General features: G+C 37.7%; 2 protein-coding genes across 2 annotated transcripts; one reads left to right on the top strand and one right to left on the bottom strand.

The window, feature by feature from the left end:
- Nucleotides 1-1,653: 1,653 nt before the first annotated feature.
- Nucleotides 1,654-3,060, top strand: LOC106452439 (60S ribosomal protein L24-2). The gene is made up of 5 exons (XM_013894551.3): nucleotides 1,654-1,828; nucleotides 2,148-2,223; nucleotides 2,302-2,403; nucleotides 2,500-2,648; nucleotides 2,739-3,060. The coding sequence occupies exons 1-5, from the start codon at nucleotides 1,818-1,820 to the stop codon at nucleotides 2,887-2,889; spliced, it is 489 nt and encodes a 162-aa protein (XP_013750005.1). The 5' UTR covers nucleotides 1,654-1,817; the 3' UTR covers nucleotides 2,890-3,060.
- Nucleotides 3,061-3,579: 519 nt separating this feature from the next.
- LOC106452438 (pyruvate kinase 1, cytosolic) lies at nucleotides 3,580-7,599 on the bottom strand. The gene is made up of 16 exons (XM_013894550.3): nucleotides 7,339-7,599; nucleotides 7,148-7,244; nucleotides 6,848-6,945; nucleotides 6,611-6,766; nucleotides 6,440-6,517; nucleotides 6,193-6,324; nucleotides 6,028-6,108; nucleotides 5,837-5,908; nucleotides 5,665-5,754; nucleotides 5,435-5,579; nucleotides 5,198-5,286; nucleotides 4,976-5,071; nucleotides 4,780-4,847; nucleotides 4,583-4,682; nucleotides 4,213-4,272; nucleotides 3,580-3,988 (listed from the first exon to the last, which is right to left on the bottom strand). Exons 1-16 carry the CDS (start codon nucleotides 7,405-7,407, stop codon nucleotides 3,836-3,838), a joined length of 1,584 nt encoding a protein of 527 aa, XP_013750004.1. The 5' UTR covers nucleotides 7,408-7,599; the 3' UTR covers nucleotides 3,580-3,835.
- Nucleotides 7,600-17,742: the final 10,143 nt, after the last annotated feature.

The following is a 17,742-nucleotide window of genomic DNA, read 5'->3' as shown; positions in this document are numbered from 1 at the left end:
AACCAACACCATAGCTTCTTCTTAATAATTGACCTACAATATTTACACATAAAATATTTATGTAAGGTAGCATATGCATCAAAGCATTATACCATACAACATATTATACAACATCTGTTCTACTTCTCTCTTAGCATGAATAATAGCAAAAAAAAATAAAAATCAACCAACATAAAATACCCTTTTTTTTTTGAAAAAAACAAATAGAACTAGTAGTAATATAATTGACAAGTGAAAAAAATGTAGCAATTGTGACTCTTAGAATTTATCAACAAAATGTAATTTTGACGTTGTATCATAAAAGTGTACATACAAAATTTTAAATAAATTAACGATAAATTATATAATTTCAGATAAAAACATTTTCTTTTATCAAAGATTTTATAATATAATTGTGTACTAAAAATTCTAAATACTATTTCATATAAAATTTTGTTTTATGACAAAAATAATCATGTTTTATAATAAAAACAATTTGCACTTTTGAAGCGCATATCAAAATCTAATTTATTTTAAAATACTTAGGCTACGTAGTAGAATGGGCTTGTTAAAAAGATAGGATATTACAAGTAATATCTTATATATTAAAATAGAAGTCACAACTTTGATTTATGTGTGATTTTTTTTTTTAAAAATGAACCTAATGAACCTATTTCTACAAATTCATGTTACATTTAATATCTAATCTTATCATTTAAATTTTGGGTCTACCAGAAATTTTTATTGGGCTATCAATAATTGGATTTAAACAATAGATGATCCATTGGATTTATAGATAATATAAATTAAATAGGTATAATTTAATGTCCTAGTTGTAATACTATACCTCTATATGCTAAATATTTAAATATTTAAATATTTTTCGATGTTAACTTTAAAATTATAAAGATTTTTTTTTAAATAACAAAAATCATATTATCTAAGAATGATTAATCTTTACTACCTTAAACCATTGAAAACAAATTTTAAACTATATAGTTTATTTTAAAAATTAAACAAAAACTAAATGTTTAATTATTTACTCGTTAATATAAATCTATGAAGCGAAAAGTTTAATTTTTTAAAAACATTCTAAATTTGTGAAATGTTACAATATCTTTGAATATGACAATAAAACAATATTTTACTAATCTTTATATATATAGTTACGATTTTAATAATGAAATAATAATCCGAAAATATATATATAGAAGAAGATACAAATACATGTGAAAGTTTGAAACAATCTATTCATTAAAAAAAATATACAGTAACTTATTATGTTTTAAAAATTGATAGACACATATATATTATAATATATACCAATTTAGAATTGAAAACAAAATATTTTTATAAAAATAAATGAAAACAAAAATATGCGGTTGCGTGTCGAGATCAAGTACAATGTTAAAACGATTCTGTTAACGTGTTGTGATTGTGATGTACTTTTAGCAACAAACTAATGGTTTGCTCTCTTTTTTTGGTGCAAAATGGTTTGCTTGTGCACAAAATAAAAATAAAAATCAGTTTAAAAAAAAAAAAATAAGAAAAATGAAAACTAATGGTTTGCTTTAAAAGCTGCTTCTTGAAAGTTTCATCTACCTTAACGATACGCTGTCCTCAACCGGCGGCTATGGGAAAAAAAATAATCAAGGGAAGCGGGATGGTCATCACTACAGAAATATATGGGCCAACAACATAATGGGCTATAAGAGTGGGCTATCCAAATTAAATATATAAACGAAAATGGGTTTGCACTCTCGTTGTAGCCTCCTCCTATATAAGGAAATCGATTGAATTAGGGTTTGGGGTAGCAGTCTGGGAAAGGAGCAGCAACCATGGTTCTCAAGTAATCTCTCTCTCTCTGCTTATCTGTGCATGTTGTTCATCTTACGCTTATTGCAATAGGTTTCTGTAAGAGAATGAGATTATGTTCTGCTATAACTGGATCTGGTTCTGCTGTCTGTCCTTTTCTCTGTTAATTCATGTTCTGTAATGATTTATGGAAGTGTGAAACTCTTCGCCTACATGTATTACTGGTCTGTGTTTGGTATTAGATGATTCATTTCTATCGTGTTAGACTCGTATGTTTCAACAACCCCAGTGAACTTTGAACGTGTTAATCTTAGTTGCTATGTCTCACTCTTTGGCTGTCTTTGTGATGTCAGGACGGAGCTTTGTCGTTTCAGTGGCCACAAGATTTACCCAGGAAGAGGAATCAGATTTATCCGATCTGATTCTCAGGTATATTTATTAATCTTGGTTGTATACTGATGTTTTAGTCTCTAAATCTCTTCTGCTACCATTTCCATTATTCATTAGGTGTTCTTGTTCATCAACTCCAAGTGCAAGCATTACTTTCACAATAAACTGAAGCCTTCCAAGCTTGCATGGACTACCATGTATAGAAAGCAGCACAAGAAGGTAAATAAAACTCAATTATAGTTTGTTTTTGTTAGAGCCTGCGTTGGATTATGATAATTGATAATGACCCTGTTTGAAATTATGAATCTGTTGTAGGATGCAGCTCAAGAGGCTGTTAAGAAGAGGAGACGTGCTACCAAGAAGCCGTACTCGAGGTCCATTGTTGGTGCTACCTTGGAAGTGATCCAGAAGAAGAGAGCTGAGAAGCCTGAAGTTCGTGATGCAGCCAGAGAAGCTGCTCTTCGGTCAGTTTCTTTCTGTCTTTCTCATTTTCATTCAATTGGAACAATTGTTTTGATTTCTAAAAACTGATTTGACTTTTGATGATTTTACAGTGATATCAAGGAGAGAATCAAGAAGACTAAAGATGAGAAGAAGGCAAAGAAGGCTGAATTTGCTTCAAAGCAACAGAAGATTCAGGCTAAGATCCCCAAGGCTGCTGCCAAGGGAGGTCCCAAGCTGGGAGGTGGTGGTGGCAAACGCTGAATAGCTTTAAACCATATCTTCTCACTTTTGTGTGTGTTTCGGCTAGTGTCTATTTCTTGATGTTAATTTCAGATTTTTCTGCAGAACGTATACCTTTTTTTATTATTACTTTTTGCAACTCTTATAATCTCAGACTTGAGGATTTTGGTGTCAATGGACTTCATTTCACTATTTTCTGTCTCCAAATTTTGTAAACAATGTTCATCATCTGTTCTTCATCGTTTTTTCTAGTATATCCACCACAATTCCAATCCCAAACCATCCTTTAAGAAACATCAGCATTTTCATATTGGTTGATAAAAACAACATGTCGGACGGGTTAAGTTTATAACACATCCATCAAACACTTGCATCATCCTTCGCACATGGTGTTTCGGTCACTTAGTCTAATTAAACGAAGATTGGGCAAGAACTTGTTGGTATCTATCATAAGTGGAATCTTTGCGGCGAGCTATAAGCTAAGCACATGTCTCATGTTCTATGGCGTAAGGCGCCTTATGTCAATTCAAATGCTTTCTTTCCAACATAAAGTTCAACTGGTTTTGTTTTTAATCACTTAGACTAACCATTTCGCAGGTCTAGATTGATCAACCATGAAGATTGGGCAAGGACGCTCATTATCTGTATTCACTATTAATGAAAAGGCAGAGCCACAGACCAAGAGAGACGATATTATAATAACGATCGATATAGGGATGTTTTGTAACATCAAAAATACATATGATGTTACAGTTTATTGAATAATTTGCTAGACATTGTATACTCTTTAAACGTGGCTTTAAATCTGAAGGCAACCCAAATGTATACCGAAAGGAAAAAGAAGGGAATCATTTAGAGACATCAAATCTCAAAAACCATAAGTCCCGTAGATAAAAATATACTCACTCCGGCACAGTCTCGAAGTAAGAAAAATATAGCAATTGTTTTCCTCTTAACCATTTTTGTGTTAATCCTCTAGCTCGATGATCTTCACCACAGATGCATCACCAACTTTCTGACACACCACTACTCTGTCATGCGATTTGATCACTCCTGCTTGCTTTCCATGGTCTAGTGCAACCTTGAGGACTGACTCGTTCGTCGCACTTGTTGATTCCGCCTGCAACAACAACATCTTAGTTTTTTTTACGTTTCTTAGAACTTGAACCCAAAAAGTTCCAACTAAAACTCTTTATACGTCTTGTTTGAGCCTCTAAGAAGGGTCATTTGGTTCAACCAGAATATAAAAGTCCAAGGTTAAGCACAATTCATAGCAAGAATAAGCAACAATCTGTGTCTTTAACACTGTTTGTTGCAAAAGAAAAGAAGATAAACAAGACTTACTGGGTGACGAGGATCAGCGAGCATGGGGAAAAGGCCTCTGACAATAAGTGACTGCCTCGCCTAATATGAATCACACGGTTAGCAACCTTCTATAACGTGCACTTCATATATGTGAGACTACAGCATAACAAGAAACAACCCTAGAATTCTGATATTACAAAGTAAACAATCACAGTCAACCATTGATACAAAACATTTGAGGAGCCTCTTTTATTGAACCGTGTCTAAGATTGATGACAAGGTGCAAGTAAGAAAAAGAAGTCCAAAAGCAATAACTATGTATATCATGTCGCTTTGAAAACTAGCAACTTTTTTATAGGAATGACATGGCTGTGCTTTATAAACTTGAGAGACTAGGTGGGAAAAATACCTCAAAGGCTCCACTAAAGCTCCATTTCAGCTGATTTGTCTTAACCCGGGGAATGACAACAGAAATAACGGGCATTGTGGGCCTGTATTTGGCAATTAACCTGCATGGAGATAAAAGTAATAGCAATTCATTAGACAAAAAATGAATTGAATAAACAAAACGAAAAAACAGCTGAAGGCAAAATCAATGCTACGAACCTTGCTGCTCTTCCAGAAGAGGTGAAGCATATAATGACAGATGCCTTAACCTTGATTGCTGCCCGAACCTGACCAAGCGTGAATTAAGTTGAATCAGAATATGTGATGGAAATTTATGTCTTTAAACCAGTCAAATATAATATTTCTTACAGTAACACAGAATCTTATGGTTCTACAACACAGAAGACAAACTTACAGCTGAAGAAGCAATGGATTCCAAGTGAGACATCGGTTCTCCTACATACTTGACAGTCTTCTTGAAGTACAAGTCCTGATTGAAAACCTTTTCTGCCTATGAACAGGTTAAAAAACTGAGTAAGAACAAAACTACTTAGAAATCTTGATTCAAGATGGTTGCAAGATGCATGGGATTTAAGGATGCAAGGAACGAAATGAAGTTAAGATACTTAAAGCCTACCTCAGCACAGATCCTGCCGACAGTTGATATTGTCTCAACAGGGTACAAACCGCGAAGGGTCTCAGCACCAAGAAGAATTGCGTCACTTCCTGCAGGAAGAAAGATAAGAAGAAGATATCACGACAAGAGCTGTGATCCATAAATAGGTTTTCCCACCACCATTTCAATAACACCTACCAAACCAAGTAGGTTCTGCTAGAAAATTTAAGAAGTACCACAAAAGAAGGACTCACATACCATCTAGAACAGCATTAGCAACATCTGTTGCCTCTGCACGAGTTGGTCGCAAGTTGTCAGTCATACTATCAACGACACGGGTAAGAACGGCTGGTTTCCCAGCCATGTTGCACTTGTAAAGGGCTGCCTTTTGAAACAAAAACACCTGCACAAGAATCCACCAAGGTAATATTATAAAGAGTGTAAAGTCTGGTGCCGGAAAACCAATTTGAATAACCAAACCAACATACCTTTTCCGGGGGTAAATCAATACCCAAATTCCCACGAGAAAGAATAATTCCATCAGCTTCTTGTAGAATCTCATCAAAGTGGTTAAGTCCCTATTTTAAATACAATATCAGCAGCTTTCTCCTTACCGGAGGAAAAGTTAATATGAAGCAATAATCATTGCATTGCACTTACCTCTACATTCTCAATCTTGGCAAATATTTGTGTTTGAGAGAGGTCACCCAACTTCTTAAGCATTTCGCGGGTCTGTGTTATGAAACAACAATTGGTCATTTTTCAAAGAAGAACATAAGAAGCTCGGAGCTAACAGTGCATACACAAAGAACTACGATACAACATCTGAAGGATATCATAAAAACACAGACCTGGCGAACATCCTCCGCATGACGACAATAAGACAAAGATAGAAAATCGATTTTATTCTGAACTCCCCATGTGCTTATAACCTAGATGACAACCAAATGAAAATAATACGGTCAGACACTCGAATGTGTCGCAACAAGGAACAAAAGCAATCACTAGAATCATACCTCCTTATCTTTCTCCGTTAGAGTTGGCAGATCGATGTGAACTTGAGAGGCGTGCAAAGTGAAGAGAGAACCAGCCAGAGTAGCAGCATTCCTTGACAGGCAAATGACATCATCTCCTTTAAGTTCATCAACCTGCAGGTTAATTTGGTAGGTTAGTCTTACAACACATAAATTCCATCCTCTTAAGAGACTTCAACATAGATAAACCACCAAAGCTCCATCTGTAAGCTTAACTATTTGTTTTTACCTCGAGCCAAACTGAAGTTGTTTCACTACCAGTGAATAGGTATTGCCCAACAAAAATAGTGTCACCTTTCTTCACTGCCTGAAAACATCACAGGGAATGGATACATAAGTAAACACGCTAAAGCATTGATTAGATATATATAGTATCATCTCATTAACGTAGAGAACGAACCTTGGCAAGCCCATTGAAGTTAATGGGAAGGACTTCAGAAGACGCTTCTTGATCTTGACTGGGTGTCAAAGTAACAAGTCCATCGGCTTTAAGAGTAATAGCTTTCCCAGACTTGTTGATAACTTGCAGCTCAGGTCCCACGGTATCAAGCATAACCTAAAGAACCAAAACAAACACTCCCTCAAACTAAAACTCATGCATATGGAAAAACTATCAATTCAAAAGAAAAGAACATACGGCACAAAGCTTCTTAGTGCTCTTCACAGCAATTTTCAGATTATCCAGCGTCTCCTGGTGATACTCCGCATCACCCCAAGAGAAATCAAATCGAGCCACTGCCCATAGCAAGCAAAATTAAATTAGCATCGGACTCCTAAATTTCAGTAGCTAATATGTGTAAATCATTATTAGTTACTAAAATTATACATATATCGTTTTCAATTGTTTCAAGGCTCTTAAATCTCAGGATCGGACCGGTTTAGTGGAGAAAACACGAGTGACGTAAGCAAACCGGAGAAAAGTAGGTCAGTAGTGTACCGGACATCCCGGATTTGAGGCAACCGGAGAGAGTCTCGACGGATCGGGATTTGGGACCGAGAGTCCCGACGATCTTAGTCAATGCTGGGAAGAAACTCTGTGAAAATACATCGAAAGTGATCAGTGATGCTTCAGAAACGAAATCGATCCATGCAATAGATCAGATCGATGAAGAGAGAGAGAGCGCTTACAGATTTGGATGGCTCGAGGATTGATGCCATCCTGATCGGTTCCTCGAGAAGGAGATGACTCGAATGCATCTTTGAGGTGTGAGAGGAGAGATCTCAGATCTTCGGCGGTGAACAGAGTGAGGATTCGATCGGAGAGGAGATGCTTTTTTATGCGAATAGGATTTGACCGTCGAATATTCGTTAATAACTAACGAAATGATACTCCACGCAATGGAAGAGTATATATAAAGAAAAGAAACATGTCGTGGCTCTTTTTCTTTTTCTTTTTTAATCCAAAGGTTCTCACTTTATTTTGAATTTTATGCCCGTAGTTTTTATTTTACAAACCGTTAACCCTCTGCTGATTTACGTGAAAAACGACTACAGAAAGCTTGCACGATGTCGTTTTCATCTATTGGAGTGAAATTTGGATTCGAAGACATAAACAATCTATCTTCTAGATTGTGTTTTATTTTTCCGTCTCTTGTGATGAGGAGAGCATCAAAACTGCGTTCTAGTTGGTCAAATTCCAACAAATATTCCTCACGTTCTAGAATAATCAGCAATTATGCCCTTTTAGTTTTCGCATCACCGGGTGTTGTAATGGGCCCATACAGGTTGACTACTACACAAACACAAGTCTTGATCAGCATTCATAGGCCGTGAACTGCAGCATGGGTTGACCCCAGAGATTTATATCCGACCCGAAACCTAGAGACTTCAAAGGACAAGATTTTGAGTCATTACCGTTCGGGTCGGGTTGGCATGTCCAGCTTTTCCTATGCTGTCTCAGATTTTGCCTCTGGCTATTGCCTATTGGGTCCATGGTGAGGTCGTTCGATTGGGCCCATGGGCTTAAATGCTGAAGAAATGGATGTGTCAGAAAGTACTCAATTAAAATAAAATCCTACTTTTTATCTAATTAAAAATGTTGTCATTTAAGTTTTGGACTTATTCACGTTTCATTATAAATAGATATAACATTTCTTATTATTCAGTTATACAATTTTATCCCTATTAACACTAACCGATATTAACCAATACAAAATACTCATCAATTATCTAAAAATTTAGATAATCAAATACTTATCAATAATCTAAACTTTTACATACCATAGAATCATCTTTGAGTTGTAAAACTGTGACGCAAGGGAAGATATGCTTCAGTTTCATTACCTTCTTGAAGGAATAGCGATTGGTGTCTCCTTCATTCAGGCATGGTCTCTTGACCATACACTGAATATCAATAACACTACGACAACTGAAATCGCTCAAAGCGTTACAAGGGATCACATACATCAATCTTATGTTGTTCAGAATGGTCCCAAATTGATGCGAGAGTCAATTAATTCAGAAGCTGGTTTTCGGTAAGAAGAGGATCATAAAGTCCTTTCATTGATGTTTTCAACTATGGGAGAAGGAGAGCTCTATGTACTATGTTCTGCATTTCTTATTTTTTGAGTTTGTGTAGAACGGCTTTAGTATTACTAGGGGCATTGTCTCCGCGCAAGCGCGGGGTTGTGGACAAAGTTCTTGTTTCATCTCAATATTTTTGCTAGGGTTATTGTAGTTGTGAATTTTGCGTTTTGAGTTGTTTTTCAAGTTTTTTTTATTGTTATAGGGTTAGAGTTGTGATGATGAACTGTGTATGCATTGTTCTCCACTTATGAAGGACTAAACTGTGTTAGTAATGTGATTGATATAATTCGTGTTGTTGTTTGTTGTGTCACTGAAACTTATTGTTTGTATGTCTTTTTAATTTGTTTCTTGTACTGTTGAGAGTACATAAATTATATTAAAGTTGTTGAAAATACTTTTTGTTTCTGGATATTTTTTCTCCAGTTAGTCGTGTAAGTTGTGTGTATTAAGTAATAATTTTTATTATCCTTATTATGTTTGTTATATAATTTTATTTTATTTTTAAAGTTGTTGCTCTTATCGGACCTTTAAAACAAATACATGAAGACTTGTAGAAATAACTATAAGATGAGTGACAGTTCTGAGTATTTGGACTTTAATGAGTTTTAAACGAATTTATGTATTTTTCATAAGAAGATAATAGCATTGGCATGTTGACATTGGACATGTAAGCTATTTTTATAAGACAAGAGGAGTGAGCAGGTGGAGCTGTTGTTGCCGCCTTTGTGTCTGTCGGGATTGTCTCTTGTATCTCTTGTTGTGGCTGTGTTTGTTTATTTTTTATTTGATTGGGAATATGTAAACAAAAATCATTGTTAGTTGTATTTATCAGAGTTCATAACTTACTCTGCTTTTTTGTTTAGGTAATTTCATTGATCTTGGTTGTCGTATTCGTCTTTTTCGTTGCAAAAGTAAATTTGTAAATTGTTAAATAGCTGACCGTGTAGTTTGTATTTGTTTAGCTGACTCGATGTATGTGTCGTTGCGAAAGTAAGTTTGTAAATTGTTAAATAGCTGGCTGTGTAGTTTGTAAATTGTTAAATAGCTGGCTGTGTAGAGAATATTATCCGGATATTTAATCGATATCAACAAAGGATAATTGGAGCAAACTAAAGGATCATGTATAATGATAACAGACATCTTCGCTGATATGATTGATATTTATTTGGATATAATTGAACTTTAATTTAACCAATTGTTAACTTATTTATTCTTATGTTAACTTATTTATTCTTAGAAAAGTCAAATTTGGTGGTTTCATGTCTGATGAACATCAAACAACAAATTTCTCCTTTATTTTGGTCGTTGTACTGATAGATCTAATTGAAGAATTGTTATCACCATAAGTGTCAATAATTCACAATTATTTGGCTTAAAGTTTGGTGATTGAAATTTACACAATATAATACGATCTATGTTAACGAGAATAGGTATTTTGCACCTTACATAATCAACCGCCTCACCAGCTATAGAATTATTATCAGATATTACAGTGGTGACCATTATATTATCCTGGAACAATATAACTAGTAATGGGAAATTTGTAAACATAAAGGTAATAGAGTATTGTATTTTAAATTCCAAGGTAAGATGTAGTGGTATGATATCTTGGCAAAACCATATTCACCGATAATTGTAACTAGTTCGAAACGATTATATTACGTATGAAAAGATAATTTTGGGACATACAGATACGACACAAAACAGGAAGACAAACATAACAATCGAAACAGAGGAAACCTTTTTTTTTTTTTGAACAAAAACAGATGAAACCTTAGATAAAGACAACACAACCTTTCATTATTAAGAAATTAAAACGGAACATTAGACCATACGATTTAAGAAAACAACTTCGACTGATGTTATTTTTTATTGCTTCTGTCCACGAACGTAGCCACCGATTGCTTTACTCTCCAGGAAGTGACGGAGATGATCCATATGCATCTAAAATAATAAAAATTAATTAATAATCTAGAATAATCATTCTACAAAACTGTATGATTATTTATAACTAACCTTCTTTGGTTAATTTGCTTGATGACACACTTGATTCAGCAGCGTTTTCTTGTTGATTTTGCCTAGCGTTTGTAATTTTAAGCTGGGCCCTGTAGATTGAAACCATCTCATGTTCGGTAAATATTTCTTCAAGAACATCCTTGCTGGCGATGAGTTCGCGATCATTGTAACCTACAAAAATATTGTACGCATTAAAACATTTTTTAAACTAAACCCTAGGAATTTTTTCAAAATTTGGTTACTAACCATTGAACACAAATGTTGAACCGCCGACGGTAAACATTGTCTTGTTGAGAAACTGGAAATGGGCAACATCTTCGTATCCAGATGAAATGCAAAGTTTGAGATATGTGAACCATGAGCGAAGATGCGTCATAGCTTTGTTGGGGTCGAAAACGGTTAAGACAAAGTTAATGTCCAAACCTCCACAAAAATGAGTACGAGTATCTTTTACGAAAGTTATACTTCATAATAAATGTCGCAACAAGGAATCTCACGATAAAACCTTGTTCAAAGTCTCGATTGAATCAAATCCGGCTGTCCTAAGGCGACAGACACGTATCTAAACCAGCCACGGACAAGCTCGAGTATGGCGATCGGACCACGGACAGGCCAAGCATGATCGCTACGCAGCGACCAAGCATGCACACTGTTCGGTCGCTACGTAGCGACCGAGCACGTGTCCCGCTCGGTTGCTATGTAGCAACCGAGCTTGTAGCGACCGAGCGGGACGCGTGCTCGATCGCTACGTAGCGACCGAGCACGTGCACGTTTCAATCACTACGAAGCAATCGAGCTTTTCCGAAACATCGATACGACACGAATCCATGCATTCTCTTCTACTCTTTGATACTATCTCCCGAAGACCGTAACAAACCCATTTCATGTTTCTCGTTATTTGAAGTCATAAATCGAACCTTACGATAAAAACTGCGGGAAGTTCGTTTTTATCGAAAGAACCCGTAATAAACGTTTCGAGCCAAAAGACGGCCCGAAGAGACCTAAGACGTGACTCGAAGACCACTTACGATTTCTTAACCAAAAGCCCGTAAACCGTAGGACGGTTTACGCTTGGTTCGCTAGGAAAGGTAAATGTCAAGTTTCCGCGGATAAATACAAAGTTTTGGAAGATAACTAAGAAGTTCGGAAAAAATGGAATATCTCCGTTTTTAAGCTATGACGGATTAAGGGCAGAAGGGGAAAAGCGTAGACCGACCTAGGAGCGAGTATATAAGGAGTCCTAGGCGAGAAGCACAAGAGGAGAACTTTTTCACAGCAAAGTTAGCACTTAGAGCAATTAGACAACTTTTTGTTTTCGTTATTTCGAGCTGCGACTCAATTAGGTTTAGCCGCCTTAGGGTTTTTAGAACTAGGAATCTCGCCGACAGCTCTCGAGCTCAGGCGAATACCTTGTTGAAAACGCTCATACGCAAATTCGGAATAAGACTTCTCTTTGCTCTCTTTTTTGATTTCTTATTTTATTATTGTTCTTGTTTCGTGTTCTGATTGCTTGACGTGTGGTATTAGCAGATATCCGGTACCTCTGGGAAACTAGGGTTCTCCTACTTTCCTAATTTAAACGGAAATCGACAGTGTAAATTTCGGTTCCCACAGTTTGGCGCTAGAAGGAGGGGGAAGAAGTCCAAGGAGCGCATAACTACGCGATCAGTTCAGATCAAGGTCGAACTACGGGAAATACATGGACTCGCAATCAAGGATACAACGAAAACAGTCCCGAGGACACTCCACGACCAACTGCAAAGTCTTAGGAGCGAGATTGACCGCAGAGCTAGTAGCTGGAGAGCTCTCCGAAGTGACCAGCGTAAAAGATCTCATCATTGAGACCGATTGCCCCCCAAATACGGACAGAAATCCGCCCGCAGAGAAGTCCCCACAAAGAAACCAGTCCGGGGATAAACGCGGAAGAAGGCTGGACGACAAAAGAAATGACAACAATCGTCGCAGAGTCAACATGATCATAGGAGGATCACAATATTGCAACGACAAGGTTTCGGCCATCAAGGCTTACCAACGGAAGGCCGAATCAAGTGCAAACCAGCCGACGTGGTCTCCTCCCCGAGATGGTCAAAACAACTCGATAACTTTTACGAAGGATGAAGTTAGCGGGATCGATCAACCTCACTGCGATCCACTCGTCATAGATCTTGTCATACGAGATCTGGAAGTCGGGAGAGTCCTCATCGACACGGGCAGAACGGTCAATGTTATATTCCGCGACACTCTCAATTGGATGAACGTCGAGCTCGGGGAAGTAACTCCAACGCCAAAACCACTTATGGGTTTTTCGGGCGAAGTATCAATGACCCTCAGATCGATCCAGCTGCCAGTCATGGCCAAGGAGATCATAAAAATCGTCGATTTCGCGTTGGTCGATCACCCTGCCATCAATAATGTGATCATGGGAACCCCATGGCTCAACGCTATGAAAGCCGTTCCATCTACATACTACCTCGGCGTCAAATTCCCAACACAGACCAGAGTCGCAGCCATCTTGGGTTGTCAAAAACAGTCGCGGCTTTGCTTCCTCGCAGAACATAAGTTAAGGCAAATCACGAATTCCGAAATGGCAACTCGCAAGCGCACAAAGTTAGCTCAGCCTTCGGCCAAAAACACTTCAAAGAAAGACGATTCGATATCGACTGCTGACGCGAACGCTTCGGAAATTGAAAATCAGCACCATTCCGAAGTCGACACTATAACTCCTCTGGAAAACCCGGACAAAAACGTTGACCCTGCCACGGTCACCACGATCAAGGCGGTTAGCACGGCGATAACCGCCGAGTAAGAACACTTGCGGCACAAAACAGAACTACGAGATGGCTTGATCCTCGAAAGAGGTACGTAGGCAGTTCGTCAAAAGACGAGTTCAGTTATACTCCCACGTTTTAAAAGATGCATCATTGTAATCAAGTTTTTTAAAACTTTACTACAATACACATTTTTTTCTTTTTCGAACGTCTACGCTCCAATTAACGAAAAAAGTCTCAGGACACGCTTAAAAAGTCTGCGGACATTAGACTCTTATCCGACCCAAATCGCAAAGCAATCATTCTTCAGCACCTACAATTTATGTATAGTCTTCGAAACAACTGCGAGACGTCACCAAATTAAAATTCGAAACTCTACAAACAATTGTCCAAATGCGACCAATAAAAACCTGACAAATATTTACCCCCGTTCATCGATTGGCCCCGACGAACACGCCAGCTGTATTAAACAAACGCAACCAGATCACTCTTGTGATCCTCGAACATCCAACACAAGGATAAAAGCGCGCTACAAAAAAAATCCGAAATTTTGGTCTAGCACTTCCAGTCGGTTTAAAAATTGTCTCTGGAAAGATGCTCGATTTGTGCCACATAAGTCATATAAGCCGAGAATGTATCGCGGACTTTAAATCAGTGCGAATCAGGTAGAAATTGCAACAGAAAAATCGATAGCCTGCTAGTTACCGTACAAACCTTAAAACCGAGAGTAAACCTAGGTCTTGCCCTAAACCCATCGCATTGGTCTCTAACATCTCAAGACATGATATCTAAAGAATGATACGAGATCCTAAGTCATGTCTCTCAGTTCATATCTTAACGTTCCCGAAAGTTCTTAAGAATAAAATAATTCTTACAAAAACTCACGTCTCAGACAAACCAACAGATTGAACGTCTAATCGGAATTAAATATGAGACGACAACTCATGTTTACTTCAAACCCACTCGAAACAAAGTAATGCAAACGAACATCCATTATATATATAAACCACATAGTGGTAGGGATTCGAAGCCACCTACGGCCAGTCCCGGACATAGCCACACTCGGCCGCAAAGTACTACATAAGGGAAAAAACTTCTTCCCGTCAAACGTTCACCTCTCACAGATCAAAGTTAAAATTCCCAGACAAGGAAGCTCCGAATGCATCCGCGGGACAGTTCACTTCCTCATCGTCACCGGCGAACTCGGTCGTGGCCTCTACGGTATCAAGAGAAAACGGGACGGGATCCCAGAATCCTTGGATCCTCCCGTCGATAGGGGGAATGAGCGTCTCAGCATGGGCATGGTTTTTCATTCCATCTTTCATGAACCTCATCTCCTGATACGCCCTGGTCGAGCACCGTCATATTTGGTTCATGGACACGACCCAAGATGGCGTTCTTGTTTACCAGCTCGACCAAACCGAGGTTTTCATGTCGGATCATGCCAGTCCTAATGCCCGTGTTATTCCATCTGATTATTCCGTCCATGCTGATCATAATTTCCCTTTGGATCGTGCTGATCAATCCGTTCGTCCTGCTCCTTACCGCGAAGAAACAACTTGGTTCAGACGAACCTGGACGTTAGTCATTTATGACCAGATCTGGAACTCAAGATATTTTCTACTTTGTCTTTAATTCCAGATCCAGATCTAGATCTATCATTAATACTTTTCATGTCTTTTTCTAGTATAAATATGCAAACACTTCTCTTAATAAAATAATTCCATTTTTTTTCAACTTTTGAGTCTTTACTCTTTGTTCTTTGTTTAGAACTTTTCTAGTTTTCTTGGTGTGGTTATCTCCAAGCAAACGCCCTTGTCCGTTGGTCTTGTGAGTCATATCAAGCAACGGTTCAAGTTCGCCTCTTTGTTGGACCGGTGAGTCACATCCGGCAACAATCTGGTCCGGGAATATCAAAGGCCACTCCGCAACCTTTGTGCGACCCCTCATTCCATCAGATCTCCTCTTGGAGTTCATATCTTTTCCAAATCCGGTCGAGTGATCCTTTTAAGGCGTATCAAAATGGTATCAGAGCCACTTTGGCTGGTTTGTTTCCATTCTTCTTTTCATCTTCTCATCTTCTCATCTCTTCATCATTTTCTTTTATTATTTATTTTTGGATCCGGGCTGTTCCTTTACTCCCTTGTGATCGCCATTACAAAAAAAAAAAAATTCCCTTGTTTGCTTGAAGTTTTTCCCTTGCAATTCCTTGATTAGATCTCTTAGAACATTGAGAAGAAGCTTGTGTGATTACCATAAAATCTGAGAGAAACACTTGAGTGTGTGAGATTAAACACTTGAGAGTGTGAGGTTTTATTTCCTAACTTTTGTGTTGAGATTTTCAGGTTATGATGTTTGGTCTTCAAAGGAAAAGTAACAAAGAGAAATCCCCACGACAAACTGTCTCTCAATCTCCATTTAAATATTCTTTGAATAATCACTACAAGAAAACACAAATTTAACGACGGCCAAAATCGTCGTTATTTCCTCGGAAAAGAAGGCTTACGAGGAAATGGCGATGAAAGGCGTTTCGTCGTTATATGATTGTCGTAAGAGAAGATTCGTCGCCATTTCCTCGTTAATTAGCGAGGTTATATTTTCCTCGTAAAGAAGAATTAAGTTTTCGTCGTAAAGACCACGTGGGGTTTCCACGTAACGCGGTCGTTGTGCTTCCTCGTAAGAAACTCGTAAATGATTCGTCGTAAAAGACCCGCAAAAACCTCTAAATAAATTCGTCGTAATAAAAACGTAAGGAACACGAAAACAATTCGTCGTAATAGAATCGTAACTAAATCCACGTAAAATCCTCGTTAATTGTTCCTCGATATTTCGTCGTTAATTTTCCTCGTTAATACATCGGGAATTAGCGACGCAATTACTTTGTTTTCTATTTACTGAATTTATAAATAAAAATTATATTTATTTAATTTATTAATAAAATTTTAATTGAAATTAAATCGAATAGAAAATTTTTTTTGGCCGAATTAAAATGAAATTATATAATATATAAATAAGTTTTGAATTTTAAAATACAATAACAAAAAAAAAAACTAATGCTGCATTGCCGCGTCGTAGAATTCCTCGCTCCTTCTCGAGAGATCTTCCTCGTTGACTTGCACGGATGTCTCGCCTGGAATGGGGTTTTGTTGTCTCATGGTCCTGAACATGGCCTCCCATTCCGGATTTGTGGCCGCTATGACGTCCAAGAAGTTCTCGAGACCAGTCATACGAGCTGTGAACGACGATTTTGTCGAGGCCAACTCGTTTTGTGTCGACGACAGCTGATGTTGTGTCGTCTCCAACACGTCGCGCAGCTGAGAGACTTCATCATCCCGTCTCTGGCCATAAGAGGAAGTCGCTCTCGGAACATCGTTGACGGAACCAATCCCCAACACACGTCCCTTTTTCTTGGGAGCGACCTTAAAAAACAATAAAATATATATTAAAATTTAAATTTTAAAGTAAAATGGAATTAATAAAAAATTTATATAAAATTTACCTCCTCGTAAATTCTATCCACTTCTATTGTGGATAAGACGACGGGTGATCCGTCGGCGGACTCCTGCGCCAGCTGGGTCTCACGCTCGTCAATACGAGCTGCCACATCATTGTAGATCTTCTCAGACTTCTCATCTACAAATGCGCCCGCCTTGTTCTTGTGGGTCCGATCGAAAAGTTCCATAAGAGTCGGTAAACGTCCCAACTCCTTGGCCTAAAAATAGTTAAGAAAGTTTTTATTATATATATATATATATATATATATATATATATATAAAAATCAAAAAGTTAAATATTTAAATTACGTACCATTTCCAAACGGACGCGGGCGTGTGGCTTTTGGCCCGTACTATGTTGCATCGCCCTGTGGCCGTGCTCATCTACCGAGTTACGGGAGGCGGAGCAAGACTGGGCGACTCTCATGGCATCAGGATCCCTCCAGTAACGGATGAGGCCATCCCACACGTCCGTGGTGATGGTTGTGGGTTTGCCCCGCTCATAGCCCTTCACGATCCAGTCACCCTTCCAGTTGGAGACCGTGTCCAACAAACGTTTCTTCGCCTTGTCGATAAACTCTTTCCGCACCTTCTCAGTGACCCCCATGGACCAATTAAATTTTTGCTGCAAAAAAAAAAATATTAATAATTAGTTTAGAAAAATAAAATTTAAAAAAATATAAATCAGGAATAAATTGTAAAAACTTACAGCGTAAATCTTGAACCAC

Source organism: Brassica napus, chromosome C6, assembly GCF_020379485.1.
Source record: "Brassica napus cultivar Da-Ae chromosome C6, Da-Ae, whole genome shotgun sequence".
Lineage (NCBI taxonomy): Eukaryota > Viridiplantae > Streptophyta > Magnoliopsida > Brassicales > Brassicaceae > Brassica > Brassica napus.
Note: the sequence above shows the minus strand (reverse complement) of the source record. Positions and strands in the feature narration are given on the sequence as shown.